Consider the following 24,672-nt stretch of genomic DNA (forward strand, 5'->3'; position numbering starts at 1 on the left):
ATGGCTGCCGAGGATCTGCCGTCTGAATTTGACATCGTCATTTTGGGCACAGGTAATCCAGCACCTGGGTTTTATTACGGGTTCTGACCCGGTTCATGTGTGTGAACGTGTCTCTGTTCGTTCTGATAACGGTACTGTCCAAAACGTCCCAGAATCCCGGTTTGTACCGGTCAAAACCTGGACACAAGCTGGCGTTATCCTGGGCCTTAGCTAGTGGCTAACTGCCCATTCATTTTAAATGAGAGCGGCTAGCAGCTAACGTCCCTTCGGCTGTGTTAGCTCCGGTAAACAAAACAAACGTTAACGAACATCATCCCGTTGAAAAAGCTGCTCTCGTGTAAGCAGCGGAGCTGACTGGGCTCCACTAGCTCCGGTAGTTCGATCCCTCATGTTTCTTCAGCGTAGTGCTAACGTTAGCCCGCGGTGCTGCTAACAGGCTAATGGGTGCGGTCACGTGATGTTGTCATGATGCTGACAGTTAGCATCATATCTGGATGTTAGTCAGCATGAATCAGCACTGTTTGTGTGTGTGTGTGTGTGTGTGTGTGTGTGTGTGTGTGTGTGTGTGTGTGTGTGTGTGTGTGTGTGTGTGTTACAGTGCGTTACAGTGCGTTACAGTGCGTCAGAATCAGCTTTGTTGGTCATGTATGTTTGTGTATGTTTATGAATGATCAGCCAATAAATACGAGGTGTATTAAGTGACTCACTTACACACAGCAGCTGGTTCTGTGTCTGTGTGCAGGGCAACGCGTCTATGTACTGTATATACAGCCTATTTGACAAGTGATGGATGATGTACACCTTGTTGCAGCGTGTGAGTGTTAAACTAATAAAGATGATGGGGGTCTTTCCTGAAGTCAACTGTTTTGAGCGCGTTCAGCTCCAGGTGCTTGTGAACGCACCAGAGGTCCGGCCGTCCTACCTCCTGTGCATATGCAGACTCCACTGTCTTGGATGAAGCCAGTGACTGTTGTGTAATCTGCAGGAGTTTAACAGACGGGTCTCCCGAAGTGCAGTTGTTGTTGTTGTAGAGTGAGAGGAGCAGTAGGGAAAGCACGCATCTGTGGGGTGGGGGGGGGGCACAGGTGCTGACTGTGATCTTCCCCAGCCTCACCTGCTGCCCCCTGTCACAGTGAGGTGGATGAGTTTGGACCACAGTATTTCTGGGATAATGGTGTTGAATGCCGAACTGAAGTCCTCAAACAGGATCTTTGTCTCTGTGGGGTCAAGGTGTTGCAGGATGTAGTGCCGTCTCATGTTGACTGCGTCATCCATTGACCCGTTTTCTCGGTAGGTAAACTGCAGGGGGTCCTGCAGGGGGCCTGTGATGTCCTTCAGGTGGGTCAGCACCAGGGAAGTGTCTAACGACTCATTTCTCTGACGGTTAAATGGCAGTTTACATTTAGACTAGTCGACGAGTCTAAAAGCAAGAAAACGCTCAGAAATCAGTCAAAACTGGGCACAGTTTAACCGGGAGTTAAGCAGGATCAGTGTCTGGGGGTAAACTGTCATATCGGTTTGCCGAGCGTGGCTAACGTTAGCAGTGACGGCACCAGCAGCCGTAACGGCACTGGGCTGTGACGCTGCACTTTGGCTGCAGGTTGAACAACATATCGGTCCTGCTGCCTTCAGATGTTGCAGGGATTTGATCAACTGAAGGAGAAGCTTTTCACAGCAGATACTGGAAGAATCAGCAACATTCATTCATAGATCAACGCAGAGTGATTTACTGACTTTCCTGCTTTAACCAAATTAGACGTTACTTTCTGTGTTGGGTTGGTTTGGAGAAAGTTTCACTGAAATAAATTATTTATATGTTAAACATTAACATGTTTTTGCAGATGAAAAAACCCAAACACCTCTACACACATAAGGCTCAATTCTGTTCTGCTTTTCATGAAGGAGACGTCTGGCTACCAGGCTCATCAGAGGCTCTTTACCTACTTAGCATCTGATGTGATCTGATATGAACCAGGTGTGAACTGGATGTGATTGGGTGTAAACCAGGTGTGATCTGATATGAACCAGGTGTGAAGCAGGTGTGATCTGATATGAACCAGGTGTGATCGGGTGTGAAACTGGTGTGATCGGTTGTGAAGCTGGTGTGATCGGTTGTGATCGGGTGTGATCGGTTGTGATCGGGTGTGAACCGGATGTGATCGGGTGTGAACCGGATGTGATCAGGTGTGAACTGGTTGGGATCGGGTGTGAACCGGATGTGATCGGGTGTGAATCAGGTGTGATTGGGTGTGAAGCAGGTGTGAACTGGATGTGATCGGGTGTGAAGAAGGTGTGAAGCAGGTGTGATCTGATATGAACCAGATGTGAACTGGATGTAATTGGGTGTGAACCGGGTGTGAACCGGGTGTGAACCAGGTGTGAACCAAGTGTGAAGCGGGTGTGAGCTGGGTGTGAAGGAGGTGTGAAGCAGGTGTGATGTGATATGAACCAGATGTGAACTGGATGTGATTGGGTGTGAAGCAGGTGTGAACGGGTGTAAAGCAGGTGTGATCGGGTGTGAAGCAGGTGTGAACTGGATGTGATCAGGTGTGAAGCAGGTGTGATGTGATATGAACCAGATGTGAAGCAGCTGTGATCAGAAGTGAACCAGGTCTAATGTCTCAGCACATCACTGTTACAGTAATGACCTGATGGAAAATCACACACACACACACACGCACAAATTAAATTAAAGCTGCATAAATGATGAAAACAGATAAAACAACAAGGACTCAGGCTGTTAATGTGTCCACTGAGACCATAATCTGCTTTTTCTTGGTTCAGATGGAGCCGGACCGGACCTTAAGTAAATGATCACGAGCTTATGTATGTGCGTCCTGTCCTCCGTGACCCTTTTCAACCCCCCCAAATAGCGTGTGTTTTATAGTGTGTGTATGTTTTATAGTGTGTGTGCGATGAATCATTTTCTCTTTCAGCAGTGAGATGAGACCTTGGGATGAGCGAGGTCACAAAAGACTGAAGGAGAGAGAGGAGCTGGTTTATCTTTTTAGTCATCCTCCTCTCCTTGTCTCCTGTTATTGATAATAGATTATTGATTATTAATTGTGTGTGCAGGTCTTGCTGAGTCGGTGGTAGCAGCAGCCTGTTCCAGAGTCGGACAGAGAGTTCTTCACCTCGACAGGTCGGTCCTGATACTGATGTTATTATTGATAATCAATAAATCTTCAACTGTCTGAATCTAACAGAGTTAAATGATGCCTAATCAGATCTTTAACCAACCAAATAGCCCAAAATCCAGTCCTGAAGTCAAGAATCTTTAACTGGTCAGACTGGAATTAATCCAGAAACAAGAAAACCAGAAAATAAATAAAAGTATAAACCCACAAAAAGGTGAAAATATAAATGTACTAATCAGTAAATAAATATAAACACTAAAAATGTATAAATGAAATATTAATCTATAAATCCACAACTATTAATATAAATGCAAACCCGTAAATATAGATAGAAATTAAGTAAGTTAATACTAAAATTATTTATTAAATTTTGTATTTGTTTATTACTTTAATTAATATGTAATCTTTTTACATATTTATCATTTTTTTTTATTTATGTATTTGTGTTATTATTGACCCATTTATTGATGTATATATTTAAGTATTTATTGATGAATGAGTCGTTTTCATCCTGCCACGTTTGTATTCTACACAAAGCAGCTTTAAAACAATGACAGGTGATTTACAGAGGTAAACTGAGTGATTAGAAAATCAATGTTTAATGAAGATGTTAAAAATTGTCGTTGCCATGCAACAAGTATAAATAACACAGCCGAGCTTTCATTGTGAAAGGTGTCTCCTCAGAGTGAAGTGACACCTTCATGTGTGTGTTTTCAGGAGGAGTTATTATGCAGCGAACTGGGCCAGCTTCACCTTCAACGGCCTGCTCACCTGGATACAACAACATCATGTGAGTACATTGCTACACTATGACTGGCTGCTGAAGTCTCCTCCATGTTCCTGCAGAAAAACTACAAACATGGAGGATTTTACTGCTGCTGACAGGAAGGAGGAAGTATTGTGGTGGCAGTGAAGTATTGATCAGCTTTGTTTATCTGTGTGTCTGTGTGTGTCTGTGTGTCTGTGCTTGTGTGTGTGTCTGTGCTTGTGTCTGTGTGTGTGGCTGTGCTTGTGTCTGTGTGTGTGTCTGTCTGTCTGTGTGTGTGTGTCTGTGTCTGTGCCTGTGCGTGTGTGTGCGTTGGCAGGAAGAGTCTCGGTCTGAGGAGGTCCAGGATTGGTCCAGCCTGTTGGAGGAAGGGGAAGAGCTGATCTACCTGTCCAACTCTGCCTCCGCCTCCATCAGTAACCTGCAGGTGTTCTGTTTCACCAGGTAAAGTGCAGAAGAAATATTTGTTATTTATAATTAGTGTTAGATTGATTTCAGATATTTGCTTTATTTACATGTAGTTTAGATTCAATCTTTGGTCTTACTGGCGATTTTTTTAAATTTTTAAATTTTTAAATTTTAGTTTATTTTGTTTTGTTAAAATTGTGCTGCAGGTGCCTCAGGTGTTATATAGCTAGGCAGGTAGAGGACCGGCATGCACCTGGGAGGGTCTGTGGCTTTACCAGAGCAAGTTTGATTTTGATTAGGGACAAATATCTAAGTCGCATTTTTATTTCTGTCATTGAAGTTAATTCGAGTCTGACCTGAGTCACTGCAGCCTCGAGTGTGAACTGGTTGTGAACCGGGTGTGAACCAGGTGTGATCAGATGTGAACCAGGTGTGATCAGGTGTGAACCAGGTGTGATCAGGTGTGAACCAGGTGTGAATCCGGTGTAACCAGGTGTAATCGGCTGTGAACCAGGTGTGTTGAGGTGTGAACCAGGAGTAATCAGGTGTGAACCAGGTGTGAACTGGCAGTGGTCAGGTGTGAACCAGGTATTAACCGGGTGTGAATGGGTGTGACCACGTGTGATCAGATATGAGCCAGGTGTCAACCAGGTGTGATCGGATGTGACCTGGGTGTGGATCAGGTGTGAACCGGATATGAACGAGGTATGAATCCAGTGTAACTGGGTGTGATCGGATGTGAACCAGGTGTGATCGGATGTGAACCAGGTGTGATCGGATGTGAACCAGGTGTGTTCAGATGTGAAAAAGGTGTGTTCAGATGTGAACCAGGTGTGTTCAGGTGTGAACCAAGAGTAATCAGGTGTGAACCAGGTGTGGTCAGGTGTGAACAGTCAGGTGTGAACCAGGTGTTAACTGGTTGTGAACCAGGTGTAATCGGCTGTGAACCAGGTAGTGTGAACCAGGAGTAATCAGGTGTGAACCAGGTGTGATCAAGTATGAACCAGGTGTGAACTGGCAGTGGTCAGGTGTGAACCAGGTATTAACCGGGTGTGAATGAATGAGACCACGTGTGATCAGATATGAGCCAGGTGTCAACCAGGTGTGATCGGATGTGACCTGGGTGTGGATCAGGTGTGAACCGGATATGAACGAGGTATGAATCCAGTGTAACTGGGTGTGATCGGATGTGAACCAGGTGTGTTCAGATGTGAAAAAGGTGTGTTCAGATGTGAACCAGGTGTGTTCAGATGTGAAAAAGGTGTGTTCAGATGTGAACCAGGTGTGTTCAGGTGTGAACCAAGAGTAATCAGGTGTGAACCAGGTGTGAACCAGGTGTGGTCAGGTGTGAACAGTCAGGTGTGAACCAGGTGTTAACTGGTTGTGAATGGGTGTGACCAGATGTGATCAGATATGAACCAGGTGTCAACCAGGTGTGATTGGATGTGACCTGGGTGTGGATCAGGTGTGAACCGGATATGAACCAGGTGTGAATCTGGTGTAACATGGTGTGATCAGATGTGAACCACGTGTAATCAAATGTGAACCAGGTGTGTTCCGTTGTGAACCGGGTGTAATCAGGTGTGAACCAGGTGTGGATCAGATATAATCAGATGTGAACCGGGTGTGCACCAGGTGTGGATCAGATGTGAACCGGCTGTGCACCGGGTGTGATCAGATTGGAACCAGTTGTGGACCAGGTGTAATCGGATGTGAACCATGTGTGACCGGGAGTGATCAGATGTGAACTTGGTGTGATGGGATGGGAACTGGGTGTGACCAGGTGTGATGGGATGTGAACCAGGTGTGATGGGATGTGAACCAGGTGTGACCAGGTGTGATGGGATGTGAACCAGGTGTGACTAGGTGTGACCAGGTGTGGCGAAGTGCGATCTCTCCAGGTCAACATGAAGGAAAACAGGACAAACATGGAAACTGTTCATTATCAGAACAACATTTTTAACTTGTTATTTCTTCATAATTTTCTCTTTTTTAAATTTTGTCTTCATGAGTAACCTGCTGGCCTTTGACACAGATGTCATTTGTTTTCAGTGAGGAAGATGAGGAGGAGGAACTTCAGAGTCCTGATCCTCCAAACACCACTGAAGAAGAAACAGCAGCTGACGAGGAAGATGCTGTTAAAGAAGCATCAGAATCTGCAGGTTTGATTCTGATCAAATATCTATATTAAGTCTCTTATCCAAGATCCGAGATCCAGGATCCAGGATCCAGGATTCACAGGAGGAGAATAATTTCTTGTTTTTATTTCAGATTCAAAAGATGAAGAAACAAAAGAGAAACCAGAGGAACCAGGTGACGGAGAGGTGGAAGGACAGGTGAGGAGGGAAGGGTCGGTAAAGACCTGAGGTATTCAGATCAGTCAGAAGCTAAGTTAGACTGACGGTGTCTGCTCTATCAATTATTATTTATTGATTAAACAATAAGTGCAACATCCACAGTGTGCAACATCTGATTACAGTTCTGCATGGTGGGTAATCAGTACAACCTGATGAAAGACAGATGTTTCATCCAATCACAGGCCTCTCACACAGAAGGGGAAGAACCAGAGGCAGATCAGACACGTCTGTCTACGGCTGAAAGCCAATCAGAGCCAACCAGGAAGAAGATCAGCTACGCTCAGCTGGTGAGAGAAGGACGCAGGTTCAACATTGACCTTGTCTCTAAGGTAATAAAACATAAAACAATACAGTACAGTATACTACAAACACAACAGTATATCATATTATATACTGTTATATGATAACAGTATATAATATGTAGTGTGTACTAACACGTGTGTGTCTGAGCTGAGCAGTAATATCTGCTGAGGATCATCTAATATGTAAATGAGTCTGTAGTACTTTTACTAGTACAGAAACACTGTGGTAGTTAGCAACACCTTATCTAATGTAACAATATATCAATATAATACCAATAATAGTAAATCAATAACAGCAGTAGAACATAACGAAACATACCAATATATCAGTTTCTATCAGTTTCTATTGGAACGTGAAAGTTTTTCTTCTCCTCCAGTTGATGTATTCTCGTGGCTCATTGGTCGATCTGCTCATCAAATCAAACGTCAGTCGCTACGCAGAGTTCAAGAACATCACCAGGATACTCACCTATCGCAACGACAACGTGGAACAGGTCTGTACAACCTGTCTGTCTGTTTACCTGTCTCTCTGTACCTGTCTGTCTGTCTGTCAGGTGCCCTGCAGTAGAGCTGATGTGTTCACCTGTCTGTCTCTCTGTACCTGTCTGTCTGTCTGTCAGGTGCCTTGCAGTAGAGCTGATGTGTTCACCTGTCTGTCTCTCTGTACCTGGCTGTCTGTCAGGCGCCCTGCAGTAGAGCTGATGTGTTCACCTGTCTGTCTCTCTGTACCTGTCTGTCTGTCTGTCAGGCGCCCTGCAGTAGAGCTGATGTGTTCACCTGTCTGTCTCTCTGTACCTGTCTGTCTGTCTGTCAGGCGCCCTGCAGTAGAGCTGATGTGTTCACCTGTCTGTCTCTCTGTACCTGGCTGTCTGTCAGGTGCCCTGCAGTAGAGCCGATGTGTTCACCTGTCTGTCTCTCTGTACCTGTCTGTCTGTCTGTCAGGTGCCTTGCAGTAGAGCTGATGTATTTGCGAGTCGTCAGCTGTCTGTGGTAGAAAAGAGGAAGTTGATGCGTTTTCTCACTTCCTGTGTGGAGGAGATGGAGGAGCAGCAAGGTGAGACACCTAACCTGTCTACCTGCTGACATGATCAGGACATTCATACCACCTACTTAGCATCGGGGCATTGTGGGTAATGTAGTCCTGTATCTGCCACTTCCCTCCAGCCTACAACGGCCGGCCATATTTAGAGTTCCTGCGTGACCAGCAGCTCGGAGACAACCTGCAGCACTTCCTGCTTCATTCCATCGCCATGGCGAAAGAGGACACACCCACAGAGGTGGGGCTCGCATCCACACGTCTGTTCCTGCGCTGTCTGGGTCGCTATGGCAACACGCCTTTCCTGTTTCCTGTGTACGGCCTTGGAGAGATACCACAGTGTTTCTGTAGGTAAGAGCCTGTCTGTCTACCTGTCTGTCTGTCCGTCCTACCTGTCTGTCAATAGCCACGACACTACTTCTACTATTGCTTCTACCACTGCTGCTGCTGTTACTATTATTACTGCCAGTACTTACTACTGTGTCTACTAAGTGTTGTGGATACCTCGGGCACAAGTACTAGTAGTATTAGTGCACCTGTCTGTAGTAGTAGTTGCAGTACTAGTAGTACTGCAAGTATTGCCACTAATTCTAGTATAACAGACAGTTCTACATCAGCTTTCGGTTTACTGTATAATGTCAGTATTGCAGCAGTACTCCAGCTGAGTGTACTGCAGTACCTGACAGCACCGTCGGAGCCCCTGCGGTCTTAAGTTCTCCAGAGACGGAGCGGTTGGTGGTCATGGTAACGATCTTGCCTCATTAGAACGGGGCATGAATATTAATGAGGAGGGTGTCGCCCAGGGCTCAGCTCATTTACATATTAGATGATCCTCAGCGGATATTACTGCTCAGCTCAGACACACACTGTAACACACACAGTGCTGTCATGTGCAGAAGTCATAATTCCGACCGAGTTTCTCATTATTTTTACTCAGCCAGACTTTTTTTTACTCAGAGTCGTAATATTAACGTAGGATTTAAATATTTTCATGTAAAATCTCACGGTTTTGACAGTAACTCTCAAATCTTACTGAAAAAGATTTTTTTTACTTACTAAGTCAATGTAGATCTCATTTTCATTCAAGAGGTCGTAGTTCTTACTCCGACAGTCTTTAACGGAGACTGAGACAGTCACGAATTTCACTGAGAAAGTCGTAATTTTGATTTATCATCATTTTTTCACACAGATTATTTCGATCGTCAGAAGTTAAAAAGTTGTAACGCGTCTCATGTTTCTGAATGTCCACACACACCTGATGTTTGTGTGTGTGCTGTAATTTTCCTTCCATTCCACAGTTAATGCTTTGTTTTCTTTTAATCAAGGACACACACACAGGCAAGCTGTTATTAGCACATGGTGACAGACAAATTGCTGAACAGTAAATGTGTATGTGACTGAAAGTTAACCCTCCAACAAAAGGTCAACAAGTGTGTGTGTATAACGGGAGAGGCTGTTTACTCTGAGACGGACTCTGATTTACGAAGTGAGCTGTAATTTGATTATGTCATTAATTAGAGGGGGGTGGGGTGGGGGAGAGGCTGCCATAGGAAGACAGAGAGAGAACCACGGCTGACTCTGATTGGCTGACACACCTGTCAATCATCAGTACAAGCTTTTATTTTATCTTTATTAACATTTATTTGACTTCTAATACAGATTCAGCTCCATGAATACAGCTGTAAATGTTTGTCACGTTTTCCTTCATGTGGATTGGATAATACCTGTGACTCACCCGGTGTTGTGTTTTTCAGGATGTGTGCTGTGTTCGGAGGAATCTACTGTCTGAGACACTCGGTCCACTGTCTGCTGGTCGACAAGGACACCAACAGGTACCAGTACTACTCACTGTACTACTGATACTACTCAGAGTACTGTGGATACTACGAGTACCACCATGGTTTGGTTTTAACATTGGTTTTGATTCACTTACCAAAACAACAAAGTTTTTGCTTTTCTAACTTTGTTAAAGCAGGACAGATTTGACCTGTGATTTACAGCTGAAAAGAAGTCTGTCCTTCTGCAAAGACTGGACTAAATGTAGTTGAAAAGTTTAAGTGTTAGATTAAAACATGTGGCCGAGCTGTGTTCAAAGCCGTTGTAAAATACTCTATAAACGCATTACATCAGTATTTTACTGCGCCAAACAAATTCTATCAAATGTCTAATTTTGTATTACATTTTACATTCTGAGTGGGCTAGGTGTGGATGAGTGGTGGGAAAAGATGGACAGAATAGAGGAGGAAGATAAAAAAGAAAGGAGACACGCAGAAATGAACGACAGAGAAACCGAAGAGCTGGAAAAGCCGGTAAACAAAGCTGGGGCCGTTCGCTGTTTTTCAGATCTGGTGCGACGAGAAAGATCTGGCTATTGACTTTAAAACAATCACCGTATAGGAGCTAAACCAGGTTCTCTGTCGGTTTCGTGCCACCATGGTGTCAGCAGTTATGTCGGCCTACGTGCAGGACGTAACCAGTAGATCAAAGATCCACCAATCAGCCGATCCTGGTGTCTGTTATATTCTTCAGTGGCCAAGTCAGTCACCTGACCTCAACCCAACTGAGCATGATTTTCACTTCCTAAAGACAAAACTGAGGGCGGAAAGACCCACCAACCAGCAGCAACTGAAGGCAGCTGCGGCAAAGGCCTGGCAAAGCATCTCAAGGAGGGAAACTCAGCATTTGGTGACGTTCATGGGTTCCAGACTTCAGACAGCCACTGAGTGCAAAGGGTTTTCATCCAAGGTCCCTGGTCCTGTCTCCTCTAGTAGTAGAGTCCACAGACTGAGTGACCACTGTCACTTGATTAAAGTCCCTGGAGATCATGAAGAAGCACTGGGGGGCAGAGTCTGGAGTCTCGTGGTAACAGAGTGGATGATATCACAAGAGGTTGCCGGGTTAGTTGGGGGGGTCTAAACAACAACCGAGATGGCAGGTGAGAACTCCACAGGATGTAGTACGGACGTAGCCCCGCGGCTAACGGTTCAACGTCAACGTTCCTTTACGGCGACGTGACCTGGGTGGAACCGTCAATCCACTGAGTTCTGCAGGGATGTCCGTCGTGCCGGTGTGCGATCAGCTGATCCCTAGCGTAGACCGTGGAGTTGCAGCGTTGCTGAAAGGAAGCGTTCAGAAAGGTAGCTGAAGAAGTTATTTCATGGCGAAAGAAACAGACCAGAACTCTCTCTACAGCATGTTTAGAGTGGGCCCAGCTTACATAAGGCGTAATAACTCGTTTGTTTATCTGTATAATCAGTAAAAGACGTATAACTGGTTCCAGCTGTGATCAGATCTCAGTGTTTAACGTTTTTGTTAATACAACAACTATTCTTACAGCTGTAATAATGATATAAAATATGTCTTCCTAGGAGAAGTTAGAACAAATATTAAACATTAATAAACATTTATACATGTTCTGGGATGTGTGAGCAATATAATCTGTTAGAAACCAGTGTGTGTATTTCAGTTTTATTCTGAAAATCTGCACTCAGCCTCACATAACAGAGGATTCAACATTTGAATTACACGGCTACACGGCTTCCTACATTATTATGGTATTAAAACTCCCTTCAAATTTATAAAATGTCATTACAGTTGTGGAGCCCGGCTTAAGAAGCTTCGCTCTGCCTCACGCTGACTCTTTATGACAACAACTAAGAGAACAGGAACATGTGCTCACAACGAGCCCCCCAGACGCCATCGTAGACAGTCACATGTGAAAAGAGCCAAGTGGAAATGAAGAGTCACGTTTGTCCAGCTGCTCAAGCTGAACACTGACAGTTTTCACTCCGAATAATCAAAGTAATTATACATTCAGATTTCTGTGTTCATATATTTATAGCTACTGCGAGGACACACAGTTGTAAATAACATTACTACAGTAACACCCCCAGTAGTGTTTAGTGCATTATAGTGTGTTATGAACCATTTATAATAATATAACATTATAATGGCAGGGAGTTAAAGTGTTAACAATAAGGTCTTATGTCAGTGTCCCTTCATTTTCATGGTATTCAGTGATATACCCAAAAAATGAAGAAATTCAACAGACAGGTAACAAACAGAGGTGTGTGTGTGTGTGTGTCTGTGTGTGTGACCTTCCTGTTAAAAGCAGTGATCGGACGATAATTTATGATCAGTAAAATATTCAGTTTATGGAGAGGAAATGAACTCATAATTTAACCTCTGATCCTCTTCATCTCCTCCTCCTCCTCACACCAGTTTGCGGCCTCGTCAGCTGCCTGATTGAATGATTGATTGACACGCACACAGGTCACCTATAGAAGGTCACACACACATCATCTGTTGTCATGCTGACATTAGCCTGTTAGCCTGTTAGCAGGTTGGCACGTTGCTCCTGTTAGTCACCAGGTAGCTGATTCACCTGTAAAACCAACGTGTTAACAATCAATCTGCTGAACCAGCTGTGACCAGCTCCTGTTCTCAGTGTAGCCGTGGGTGTTCAGACGACTACCACTGGGTCACTGTGATACTGAATCTGGATCTAGAAATGCTAACAGTGCTAAAAGGCAGCGGGAGCTCTAACTCTGTGTGTGTGTGTGTTGTTATTAGTCTATTATAGTTATGTGTGTGTGACCTTCTGGAGGCCCCCAGTATATACACACACACATAAATATATATATGTGTGTGTGTGTGTGTGTGTGTGTCAGAGGTTATGGATGAGCTTTTGTGCGCATCATTATTCCCAATAATAGGTTTCAGCAGCGCATCAGTGTGAGAGAGACAGACACCCTTGAAAAGCTGCCGAGTCTGGCCGAAAGATTTATTGTTTTTATATTGAAATTAAGATTTAAAAGAGTGAAATATTCAAAACACCACAGCTGCGATTGTAATTAAAACTCACCGCACAGTGTGTTAAAGGTTCAGTCTGCGACATTTCAGTCCACTGGCTCTGAGGTCAGCTGCGCCTAATTAATGTATCTCGGTGATCAGCCGCAGGGATTAGTCACTTCATCAATTAGCTTCGTCCCCTCCCTCTTTGTTTCAGGTGTAAGGCGGTGATTGACAGCCGAGGACAGCGAATCAGCTGCAGCCACTTCGTGGTGGAGGACGGCTACGTGGCGGCGGAGAGGAAGAAGGTGGCCACACCCACCAGGTGAGGACCTACAGGTCACAGCCAGTAAACAAACACCGATCAGCTACAACATGAAAACCGGTCTCTGCTTTAATGGTGGATACTGTAAACAAGGGTCAGAAGTAGAAACCTCTCCGTTTTAAGGGGACATGGAGTGCACCCCACCGATACTCACCAAAGCTGCCACCAAGAAACAGTCTAATATGACCCCCCCGTGGCCCCCCCAGCACCTCGAAACCACGTCTAGTAACACCTCAGCAGAACCACCAAACGACCATTTAACAACACTCAATAAAACTTCCAGGTGAGTTTAGCGCAGGTACATTTTCTGCAGGGAGTTGAGTCTTTTCTAGTAAACTGGAGCTGCCGATGTCTGACCAGTTACATCCAGTTTCCCCTGGGTTTTGTTGGACCGGTTCAAAACCAGTCAAACTGTGACCTGCAGTTTGTGGACTCGAGTTTCACACCAAAGGAGGATCTGATTATTACCTGACTGATCCTGTGTTTTTGTTTTTTGGGGGGGTCCATATTGATAATTGAGCGTTTTAAAAATCCAATAATGATGTTTTAGTCAATATTAACACACAACCCATAATATCAAGACTTCTGATCAGGTTCCCTTAACTTTGTTATTTAACAGTTGGCACCTGGAATGTGCCGATCAGAAGGTTTTACAATATAAAGACAAACTAGTCTCTGCTCTGGTGGACAAACAGAAGCTGACGCCGTCTCTAAATGTTGGTTTAACATCTCGCTACTTCCCTCTCTCGTCAGTTATCGGCTGATATATCTGTAATGACTGATATGGACTGATGCATGGGGATATAGATCTGATGCTGACGTGTCCCCGTCTCTCCAGGTTCCTCAGCAGAGCTGTGCTGATAACGGACAGCTCCGTTCTGCCCAGCGACTCAGACCAACAGGTAAATCGTGTTGACGAGGCCTTCGTCAGTTTAATGTTCTGCCTTTTCTTTATTAGTCCACCTTCTCTATGTTCTTAGCCACCTGCTGTCAGTGGCTCATAGACGTCAGCAGTTGCGGAGACGTTTCCCTTTGGTCCGGACGGAAACGTCTCCGCAGCCGCTGCATGGACGGTGATGAAATGCGGTTCGGGCGTTCTCGTTCCCCTCGGGATGAACGGCGGTACCTCCATGAGTGAACAGGCTAGAGAGGCTTCCGCTGTCACTGTGAATTATGGGATTGATTTAAATGTATGTCAGAAGAGAAGAAGAAGAAAAGAGACAAATGAAGTCAAATAAAAAAAGTCAATTACTGAAGAAAGAGAAAATCCCTCAGTTCATCTCTCCGTCTGAACACACACACACACACACACACACACACACCTTCACTAATTAGGTGGGAGTTAAATATTGAAATATTGAATTAAGTTTGGTCAGAGAATTATGATGTTTCATAGATCTGCTGAGTGTGTGTGTGTGTATACTTGTTCTTATATCCCGATGGGGACTTGTGTCACCATGGGGACAAAAGTTGAGGTCCCCACGAGTAGAGGCTGCAGGTCGGGGGCTCAGACCTGGTTGTAGGATTCAGGTCAGAGTCAGGTTTACGTTAGGGTTACGGGCTAGGGAAAGCATTAATGTCAACGAGTGTCCTCACAACGAATGTAATACGTGTGTGTGTGTGTGTGTGTGTGTGTGTGTGTGTGTGTGTGTGTGTGTGTGTGTGTGAGAGCCGGCAGTGTTCAGCGATAAGATGAAACTAATCTGCTTTTCACTCTAAGGTTTTTCAGTACTGACATTTATCTCTGGTTAAAGTCTGGAACTTTTGTCTACTTGTCTGTCTGGTCAGGTTTCCATGGTAACTGTTCCTCCAATAGCAGCAGGGTCTCCGGCGGCGAAGATGGTGGAGCTCTGTCCGTCCACGATGACCTGCATGCCTGGAACCTGTGAGTCTAACACACCTGGACAGTTACCTGCTGGCAGTGACCGGTCGCCGTCGCCTCATCAGACAAACCATCCTCCTCATTTCAGATCTTTTCATCTCAGTTCTCAGCTCCTCTCATTTTACATCATCTTTTATCTGTTGTCATTATATCATTTCTCATGCACTATTTTAATTAATTTCATCTTTCTGTATCTAATCTTAATCATTTTATCTTTTCTGATTTCCTTATCTCAACTATTCTCACTTTACTAATCTAATAGCACCATAATTTATCATCTTTAATAATCTCATGTCTCATTTTATTCTAGCTAATCTCATCTCAGATTCGTAATCTTAAATCGTACTTTTTCATTTTCTTAATCTTTGTTGTGATCTTTTCTAACCCAAATTTATTCTGTCATCTCATTCTTTGTAAATTATCTCAACCTCGTCTCATCTTTCATATCAAGGTATTTGATTTCAAGTTTTCTTTGTAATTTTATCACCTTTATCTAATTTTTCATTTTATTGAATCGTACCTCATCCCACCTTCCTACTTTTCTCATGTCTCATTCACCTCCATATCATAGTGTATTTTACTTCACCTCATCTCATTTTCTCTTTATAATGTTTCATATCTTATCACTACCTCTCACATCTCATCCCCACTTCACAATGCTGTTGTATCCTGTCGGTTTGTTTCTCACTCTTAATCAACCTCATTCCCATCTTTTTATCATTTCACCTCATTTCTTGTTTTATCTTTTTCAGTATGTCTTTAGTCTTGTCTCTTATCTCGTTGTATGTCATTTCCTCTATTTTATCTTACCTCATTTTTGGTGTCTTATTTCAATGATCATATTTCATCATCAATTTATCATTTACTGTCATTTAATCTAGTCTTGTGTCATTTTATTGCTCATTATCTTTTTACCTCTAATCTTCCCGTATCCTGAATGACACATATTCAGTTCCTATGAGATTAGCATATTATGGCTGTTATTTGCTGTGTTGAAGGGTCCTCGGGGAGGTTTTGGGAGCCTTTATCTTCACACAGCTTTAACAGTATATTAATGATATGAAAGATTTGAAGCACGAGTAGATGATGAGTGTGATAGTCTGAGAGTTAGTCTCGTCTGAAACTCTGCAGCTGAAAATCCTCCAGTGTCCTTGAAAAGAAACTGATGAATCCACCAACAGAAACACAGATTAATGACCAACACACACATGCAGCAAGAGTGCGTGTGTGTGTTACGCCTGTCACATCATCTTCATCATCATCTTCTTCTTCTGTGTTGTCCCGATGCTGCAGTGTGATTGGTTACTGAGTCAGTGGGCCTGAACGCCTTGAAAACAAAACACCATTTATCTAAACTCTCTCACACAGTCGCCTCCTCTAAACAAAGGTGTTCGTATCCGCTGTAGAGTCTGACAAAAACCTTTTTAGGAGCAGATCAGAATCCAGGTTTCATTTCCCTTCATTTCATTTTTCAAATCTCAGGCTTTTGATGTCATTAATTTGTCTTTAAATTGTATTTATGGGGTCTGAATTCAAAGCCTAAACATAAAATTTTACAAACACGAAGTCTGATGTGATTAAATTCTTTCTCCTGCTTGGCCAGAACTGGTGGATTCCTGCAGCAGGAGACTCAGATGTTTTGTAAACCCGGTGCTTTATACAGAGCCCTGAATAAACGGACTGTTCTGTTTGTTCTGAAGCAGACGTGTTCGCTGTCTGACACTGGGAACCTCCGAGGAGGTCGCGAGGGTCCTTGAAAGGATTCCAGGGAACATTTATAGGAGATATCTTTGAGTAGATTTTAGGGACCTCTAAGGGAGGTTTCACAGTTGATGGTGCGGAGGTTCTAAGGGGTCTTTTGGAGTTTCCGGGAGGACGTGTGTTTGCAGGTTCCCTGAGGAGAATCTCGGGTTCTTGATTAGGTTCAGGCAGTTGTTAGGAGGATGTTCTGGGGTCTTTGAGGCCCATTGACTTGGTAAGCAGCGCCCTCTACGGGACAGTGTTTCAGTGTGGAGATGATTAAATGTTTCGATACCAGAATACGAATAACCAAAACCCCATCAGACTTCGGTCGGCGTGTTACCATGGAAACCACACTCATCAGATGAAGTTGTGTGATGAGACATAAATATGTATAAATGTATATGTCTTCTGTCTCTCTGTAGATCTGGTCCACCTCACGTGTCAGTCAGTTGGCTCCGCCTATGAGGACCTGTCGCCGGTGGTTACCAGGATGTTCCACACGCCAGAGTCACATGACCGAGGTGCACACGCGCACACGCTCACTCCGCAGCCTGTAAACTTTCTCTCCTCTCTGACCTCCTCCTCTTCTTCTCTTTGTCTTTAAATCATTCATCACTTTCTTCTGTGGTTTTAATTATAACAGGAACAACCTCCAGGATCTCACACACACACGCATTCAGGATGGATGGATGCAGGTATGAAGATTCATCAAAGGTGATGAGGGAGGAGGAGAAAAGCTTCTCTGTCATGTTTCAATTCAAGTTTCTGTTAAACTGTAAAACTGCAGCTTCAGCTCCTTCCACATTCAGCCTCTGATGGATCTACAGCCGCAGCTAATTATTGTTTTAATTATTAGTTAATCTGCTGATTACTTTTACGATTCATCGATCAATCATTTGGTCTAAAAGACGTACAAAAATAGCGAAAAGTGTCCCTCACAATTTGCCAGCACAAAAAGTGACATCTTTAAACGGACTCCATTGTACAGAGTGGCATTTCTAATATTTTGTCCACCCGGTCAGAATATTAGAAACACCTCTGAACACAATGCAGTCCAGCACAGCACAACCTGAAGCAGAATTATCACCTTTCTGACAACGTCAACACAAAGTGAACATTTGTAGCATTCATGTCGGAGCCGCATGAGACTGTACAGGTGTACCTAATAAAGTGAACACTGAGCGTATTTCGCATAATCATAGGCAAGGGGGGGAAAAGTAATAATGTTGAGTATTTATAAAAATGAAGTATGTGTAGATAAGAAAAAGCAAGAGCATGTGACAAAACAGAATACGTACGACACTAAAAGTTAAATATTCAGTAAAAAAAAAGTGACTCCGAGTCGACTCCAGTCCTACTGTCCCCAAACTTAAGGTATCATTTCATACGGTCGAAAAGACGGTGTCCCCGAAGAGGGTGGTTTTTACACGAGTCCCCAAAGTGGGCCTGAACGTGCGTGTGTGTGGACCCCTCAGTGTTTCTGTATGTTAATCTGACATTTCATCACTGAGACTGACATTTAAGGCCTCGGTATGACAAACATAACAAACAGAGAATAAAAAAGAAAATGACTCCCAACAAAACACTACAGTAAAGTTGGAGGCAGACGCTACAGCTGAACAGTTAACAAGTATTATATTATCCCTGCTATACTAATGACAGTCTGTGTCCATTAAATTATTATTATTTTGAACATAATATCAAAAAGCAACATAATGAATAGAAAGGGGCAGATAGGACACTAACAGCAGAGTTTAAAAAAAACAAACCATCATCACTGGACAGACCTACAGAAAACAACAAGACCACTGTTGTTACAGGTTCACAGATGGTAATAAATGATGGTGGTTACCTCGGACAGTCCCTTAAATCATCGTACACAGTGTGCTGCAGTGTTCAGTTGCTCATAAGTTCACCTCTTTAACACAAACACACAGATGTTTCCACATCGGTACTCAAACCTACAGATTCCTTTCTCATAACATTTCTCTCTCTCTCATTTTAATCAGCTTTTGGATACTTTGAGCCCGTCAATTGTTTTTTAACTGAAACACGATCTGTGTAAAATCTTAATTTGAGAGTCTTTGAGCTAATTAACAGCGCGTTGGCTCTCCAAAAGAAGTTTTATTTCCCCACAGACCCACACAGTGATTAATGTATGGACGTATATGAAGCTTGATTAATCTTCTAGGGAAGACTGTCTGAAAATGTGAGAAGTTGTCTCCATATTCACGTCTGCTCTTTGGATTCCAGAGGAAATTCAACAGCACATCGTACAAACCATTTTTTTTTAAAAAGGACCCCAGTCCTTACAGTCTGCTGCACCTCCTCCTCCTCTAATTGACATTTGACTAACAACCTCTTTGACATTCTTCACTTGACACCTCCCTCCCTCCCTTCTCTTTCTTTTGTTCCTGTCTTTTTAAAGGGTAGCTTAGATGTCTGAGTCCTCAGGTGGCTGTGTGTCAGATTAGCGCTTGGTGCTGACACAGTACAGTTATCTAATTTCACGAACAGTCATGTAAGCGGTTACAATTTTTAACTCGGGATTACGTTTCAGTTCGATTCGCTGTTTGACGGAGAGTTGATATCAGTCGGTGTCTGTGTTCAGTGGACGGACCGGTAACTCCAAGCTCTTCTTATCTATATGTTGTTTTCTCCCATGTTCTTTTCCCTTCACGGTGGGTTAGCCGATCATAGCTCGGTCCAGTCCGGGACCGGTAGCGGTGCATTCGTGGGTGCGCTGCTGCCGCGCAGGGTCACCAGAAAGATGATTGGAGCGCGCAGGAAGACAAATGAGCAGCGCAGCCAATCAGAAAAGGACAGTTTAGATGATGTCACTGTCTCCTCTTTTTTCGTCAACGAAAATTCGGAGATATTTTGGTAAACTTTGTTTTTTAAACTACATTTTACACCAGTTTTTTTCGTCAACGATATTACGTGTTGATGTAGTTCATGTTAAATGACGCCTCGTCTCAGTCGCAGAAAAAAAGCTTGTTGACGAACATGTTTAGTCATAGTTTACGTCAACAAAGTTAAGAGTAGTTGACACAAAATTAATTGGCAACTATTTAAGTAATCGTTGGCAATTTTTGCATAAAAAAGACAAACGTTTGCTGGTTCAAGCTTTTCTTTGTTATATATCAGTAAACTGAATCTGCTGGTCGGGCAAAACAAGACGTGTGAAGACTTCACCATGGTCCTTGGTCTTTTCACAGTTGTCTGGCATATTATAGACTCAACGATTGATCAGATTGATTTATAATGACAATAATTGTTAGTGGCAGCCCTAGATGAGGTTAAAGCCTGGACGGTCTGTGACTCTTATGACCAACAACACGTGTTCACACTCACCTGAGGTCTGATTTGCAGGTTTTCATTTGGCTTGGAAATCCTTCTTTAAGAAATCTTGAATCTCTACCGAGTTCACAGACGAAGCAGCGGCTTAATAACTCAGACGTCTGTTACTTGTCTGTGTTCCTGTCTGTAGAGAAGCGTCCCTCAGTACTCTGGTGTGTGTACTTCAACATGGCTGACGGATCGGGGGTTGAGGTTGAAGGTCACGACCTCCCGTCTAACGTGTACGTGTGCTCCGGACCGGATGGAGGACTGGGACATGAACACGCCATCAGACAGGTGAGACTCACACACCCCGGGTCAAAATGGCTGCTACTGTGAATAGTTGAGTGAGCAGAAGATGAACTTTATGCCTTTTGGAAATCAGTTCAAGATGACACAGTCTCTTCAACACTTAAATCCAAATGAGTCTTTTATTTTTGTTTTGTAAAAGTTTAAAGTGAAAAAGGGGTTTGAGCTCGCAGAGAACTGTTACCAAGGTCTCAGACCTTAATTAGCTTGTCGGGGCTGTGGCTCGTTCACAGTCGTCGTTAGCAAAGGCCAGGTGATGCTAATGTCAAAGCTTTACAAATACTCTTCACTCCTCAAACCTCGTCCCAACAATCAGCAGCCATGGGCTCCTCTAAGCAGCTGCCTAGCTCTGGAAATTAGAATAGCTGATGCTCACAAAGCAGGAGAAGATAGCAAAGTGTTTTCAGGAAGCTGTTTCCTCAGTTCCTAATGTAATTAAAACTTACAGAGAGAACTGCTCGTAGGATCGCTAGAAAGGAAAATCAAATCCCCGTTCATTCATCAGAAGAAAACCTTTCCTGCGTCCTCACCACGAAATGCAGCATCAGCAGTTTGCAAAGGAAACATCTCAACAAGCCTGATGCATTTTGGAGACAAGTCCTGTGGACTGATGAAGTTAAAGACAATGAGCAAAGGGATGTTTGGAGTAAAAAGAAAACCTCTCCAACTGTCCAGCACGGGGGTGGATGGATCAAGCTTTGGGCTCGTGTTGCAGAAAACGTTTCACTGGTAGAGGGAAGAATGGATTTTCAATTAAATACCATCAGAGTCTGTAAAAAAGCTGAAGATGAAAAGAGGACGGCTTCTATTACAGGATACTGATTCAAAACACACCTCAAGAGGACCTGAAGAGGGACAAGCAGAAGGTTTTGCCATGGCCCTCACAGTCCCCCGACCTAAACATCCTGGAGAATCTGTGGATAGACCTCAAAAGAGCAGTGCAGGCAAGATGGACCCAGAATCTCTCAGAACTAGAAGCCTTTAGCAGGAAGAATGGACGCAAGTCCACCAAACCAGAACATTAAAGACTCTTCGCTGCTACAAAAAGCGTTTACAGGCTGTGATGCTTGTCAAAGGAGGCGTTACTAAGTTCAACTTTTGTTTAGGGCCCTTTTCCTTTTATCTTATTTTGTGAAAGATGGAAATAAAAAAACTAATGTCTTAAAATATTAAATGTTTCATCTTTAACTTCATGCCTTTTAGAAGTCTGTTCATCTTTTACTCACTTAACTATTCACACAAACTTTGACCCCAACTCTTTCATGCCACTGTACACCTGGCTGACACTCTGCTCTGACTGTTGATTGGCCGCTTGTTGCCATGGTTACACAGCTGGTAGTTCAGCGCTGTAAACCACGAGTACAGGAGGTGGTTTTAGAGGAAATACAGTGTAAACACAAACAACTACTATTCATGTGAAATGTTACTATGAAAACAGTAGTGTCCCATGAATGTATATCATCTTAGTCTAGCATGTTAGCATGCTAGCATTAACTAATTAGCACTAAAAAATAAATTTTGTTTCTGTAGCATTTTTCATAGCAAAGTTCTATGAGGAGACAAAAACAAGAAAAATGACACGCTGACCTGTAACAGTGACTTGTAACGAACTGACCTGCAACACAGTGTTACAGATACTTGTTTGTACCTGATGGTGGCGCTAGTTGATCCGGAGGGGAAGAGATTTATAAAGTCAGTTCTCGGTTTCAGTTTCTCTGGTTTGAGGATTCGCTGCTTCGCTCGGTTTTCCATCACAGTAACTGGATCCCTTTGGGTTCTGGACATTTTTCACCATTTTTTGATCTTTTATAGTTTAGTACACAATTAAATGTAACAGTGATGGAAGAATGCACAAGACATAGAAAACAGATGTGTTTAACACCGCGCCAAATAACCACAAGTCGAAGTTTGACCTTTAAACTTTCAGATTTATTGTTCGATGTGAATGTGACGTTTCAAACTCTGAAGGATTCACGTTAAAAAAATCATTAACAAAATTCTAACAGCTGACAACTTTAGTACAATTTGAAAAAATTACACACTGGGTAAAGTGAACCCAGGATTGGTGCCATATTGATGTTTTGTGTGGAACAAAGAATGGTTGAGTTTACAGCTGCAGTTGGATTATTTACATTATCGATCAGTCAGGTAAATAGTTTCGTCTGTAAAATGTCCATCACAGTTCGCTGGATTTCAAACCAACAGTCAAAAAAAATCTTCACATTGAAGAAGCTGGAAACAGAATTTTGGTACATTTCCTATAAAAAACGGGCAAAAAGGATTAATGATCAGAATGTTTGAATGTTTCTGGAGAAAAACATTTACTTCTTCTGATCTGTGTCTGTTCAGGCAGAGTCGATCTTCCAGAAGATTCTCCCGGAGGAGGACTTCTGTCCTCCTGCACCGAACCCTGAAGACATCATCTACGACGGAGACAACACCACCTCCTCCGCAGGGGAGGAGGAGAGGGAAGGGACGGAGGAGGGAGGGGAGGCGAAGGAGGAGGAGGAGGAGGAGCAGAGCCTTCAAGTTGAGGAGTAACAAACACACAAACCTTCCACAGAAGCCAAAACCTCCTGCAGTGGATTGTAGGTTAAAGTTGCCTTCATTTCTTTTAAATCTTTGTATTATTTTTCTATGATTTCTTAGTTTTCTGCTCTCGGTCTTATTTAAATACTGTAACTAACAGACTCATTAAAGCTTCAGCTCGAACTCACTCTCTGTCGTCAGAAGTTTTTCCTCCAAGAGACCCACAAAACCACCACACGGCTGCGGACTTCCTGCAGGTTGTCAGATCTCACGTCGAGCTCCTGCATAGCCCAGCTGCACACCGCCCCTACCCACAATGCCCCAGGAGAGGCGCCGCTGCATGGTGGGAAAGGGTAGGCACGGCCCCCAGACTCGTTTAAATGTCGGATTGTTTTTTTTAGTTTGTCTCTCGTCGAGTTTAAAGGAGCATCCCGCTGTTTCTGAGCCGTTCAGCTCCTGATTCGCAGACGTCTGAACATTAAATTCTTTTATATCAAACATCCGGACCAGAGGAAAAAAAGATGATGGAACTCTTCAGATGAGAATCACGTCGAACTTCCAGGTGTTTGTCAGTGAAATAAAAACATCTGCCGATCGTCTCTGACTCCAGAGTTCAAACTGAACATACGATCATCACAAAAGAAAGAGATTAGTTTCTGAGCTAAAACCCGAGTAGACGTCAGCTGTGATTTTTACTGAAGTCAAACAAGGAGCGCTCACACGCTGGAATCACAGCTCTCAGCTTTTAGCTGCAGATCAAACAATGTGTCAGAAGCCCATAACGAATTATCCATAAACGAAGCGATCAGGTTTCTGTAGGATCCCTGGAGCTGTTGGTTTTAATAACCTGCAGCTGCATTACGTTCTGTATTCACTTAACTGGCTCAGTCCCCGAGTGAAGGTCAGTGAAGATTCTACTGATCCCAAATCAGATTTTTTTTTTTTTTTTGATTGATGTGTTTGTACAGAAAAGATCTGAAACCATAAGAAAAATCCTTAAAGCAAAATGTGAGTTCAGTCGGTTGGTTTTCAAAGTAAAATGTAAATAAATTACTGGTTCATTCAGTTTCGCTGCTGAAAATCAGATTGTCGTCGCCTCCTGGTGATCGACAGGCTGAACTACACCTACAGCGGGTTGACAAAATAATATGAAAGCCTGGATATTATTGATCTAATCTGTCAATTTAATACAGGCATCTGTATCCGTAGACTTCCTCTACTCCATTACCCACATGATCTTCCCCAGGACGTGTTGCATGTTGCCGTGGAAACCGTAGGTGTTATATTAAAAGCTGTACATTTACGAAAAATGAAGGAAACTCCACTGGCTGAGGAAGATCGTGTGATGTGACTGAAAGCCCCCTAACAGCTACTAAATGGACCTCAACACTTTGTGAAATGAACTGTAAATACGTCATTTACACAATTAGGACAAAGGGACAAACGGATTTGAGACACTGACGGAATCCAGCAGTTGAAGCCTCCGGTCACATCCCCGGATTCATTAAACGAATAATCTGCTTTCAGTCATTTTAGCTTCTGGTCTAAACATCTTAGGACATTTAACACTTTTGATATTAATATTATCTGCTTTCAAACTCAACACATGTAACATGAAACAAAGGCTGATAATCACAGGAGAAAACTAATCAAACCTATTGATTAACTTCGATTATTGACATAATTCTTTATTAAACGTTCTCAGGAGAAACGAACCAGATGTTTTGACTCAGCTGGAGAAATAGCTG

At 43.3% G+C, this 24,672-nt stretch overlaps 1 protein-coding gene across 1 annotated transcript; it reads left to right on the forward strand.

Annotated features, from left to right (window-relative positions):
- On the forward strand, window positions 1-23,111 carry chm (CHM Rab escort protein). The gene is made up of 17 exons (XM_040149833.1): window positions 1-52; window positions 3,076-3,142; window positions 3,855-3,927; window positions 4,223-4,347; window positions 6,364-6,473; window positions 6,583-6,647; window positions 6,851-6,997; window positions 7,348-7,464; window positions 7,913-8,024; window positions 8,135-8,357; window positions 9,761-9,838; window positions 13,015-13,122; window positions 13,961-14,024; window positions 14,911-15,007; window positions 17,170-17,268; window positions 20,238-20,383; window positions 22,745-23,111. The coding sequence occupies exons 1-17, from the start codon at window positions 1-3 to the stop codon at window positions 22,934-22,936; spliced, it is 1,875 nt and encodes a 624-aa protein (XP_040005767.1). The 3' UTR covers window positions 22,937-23,111.
- Window positions 23,112-24,672: the final 1,561 nt, after the last annotated feature.

The sequence above is a fragment of the Xiphias gladius genome, chromosome 17, assembly GCF_016859285.1.
Source record: "Xiphias gladius isolate SHS-SW01 ecotype Sanya breed wild chromosome 17, ASM1685928v1, whole genome shotgun sequence".
NCBI classification, from domain to species: Eukaryota; Metazoa; Chordata; class Actinopteri; order Istiophoriformes; family Xiphiidae; genus Xiphias; species Xiphias gladius.